The 643-nt window shown below is 48.2% G+C and overlaps 1 protein-coding gene across 1 annotated transcript in view; it reads left to right on the forward strand.

Annotated features, from left to right (window-relative positions):
• The first annotated feature begins 583 nt into the window (after nt 1-583).
• Nucleotides 584-643, forward strand: part of NLRP4 (NLR family, pyrin domain containing 4) — a 17,182-nt gene continuing 17,122 nt past the window's right edge. The window contains 1 exon segment of the mRNA XM_015568814.1: nt 584-643. This exon segment is cut by the window's right edge and continues 235 nt beyond it. Within this exon segment, the coding sequence (XP_015424300.1) occupies nt 584-643 (60 nt within the window).

Here is a 643-nt window from a genome sequence, read left to right on the forward strand (position 1 = left end):
TTTCCCCCCTGCCTCTCCGCCCCCCCCTCCACCCCCGTGCTTGTGTCCAAGACCCGACACTGGAGCACCATGAGGTGGTCAGTGCGCGGGCAGAGGGGCTGCTGTCGCACTGGAATGGAACCCGTTAGCCACAGCCCAGCCAACAGGTCATGAACAGTGCTTAAAAACAATTTTTTTAATAAAATAAAGTGCCATGCTCCAACACTGGCTCAGCCAGGCTCCTCCTACTCCACTTAACTGGCATTTTTTTCTACTCTAAACTGGTAGACCAGATGAACTGTGTGTGCCTATATGTTCCTTATTAGCTCAGCCTACAACCAGTGGGAAGAGTGGGGGGTCGCGAATACACAGGAAGACATTCATGCACAAAAGGCATCATGAGGATGGGAGAACTTGGAGCTTAGGGCTGAGTTTTCTTTTTTAATTAGATTCATACCTGTTGAGACAAACAGGAGAACAGAGATGATGTCCAGAGAATAATGTGGATAATTTGGAACTGCTCTGAATTTTACACAGGTTTCATTTAGTCCTCGTTCCTGGTAATTCTCTCTCTCTGAAGACTGTGATCTCTGTCCGGCTCGAGATGGCATCATCTTTCTTTTCTGAATTTGGCCTTCTGTGGTACCTGAAGGAGCTCAGCAGG

This window comes from Myotis davidii, unplaced genomic scaffold (assembly GCF_000327345.1).
Source record: "Myotis davidii unplaced genomic scaffold, ASM32734v1 scaffold1765, whole genome shotgun sequence".
Lineage (NCBI taxonomy): Eukaryota > Metazoa > Chordata > Mammalia > Chiroptera > Vespertilionidae > Myotis > Myotis davidii.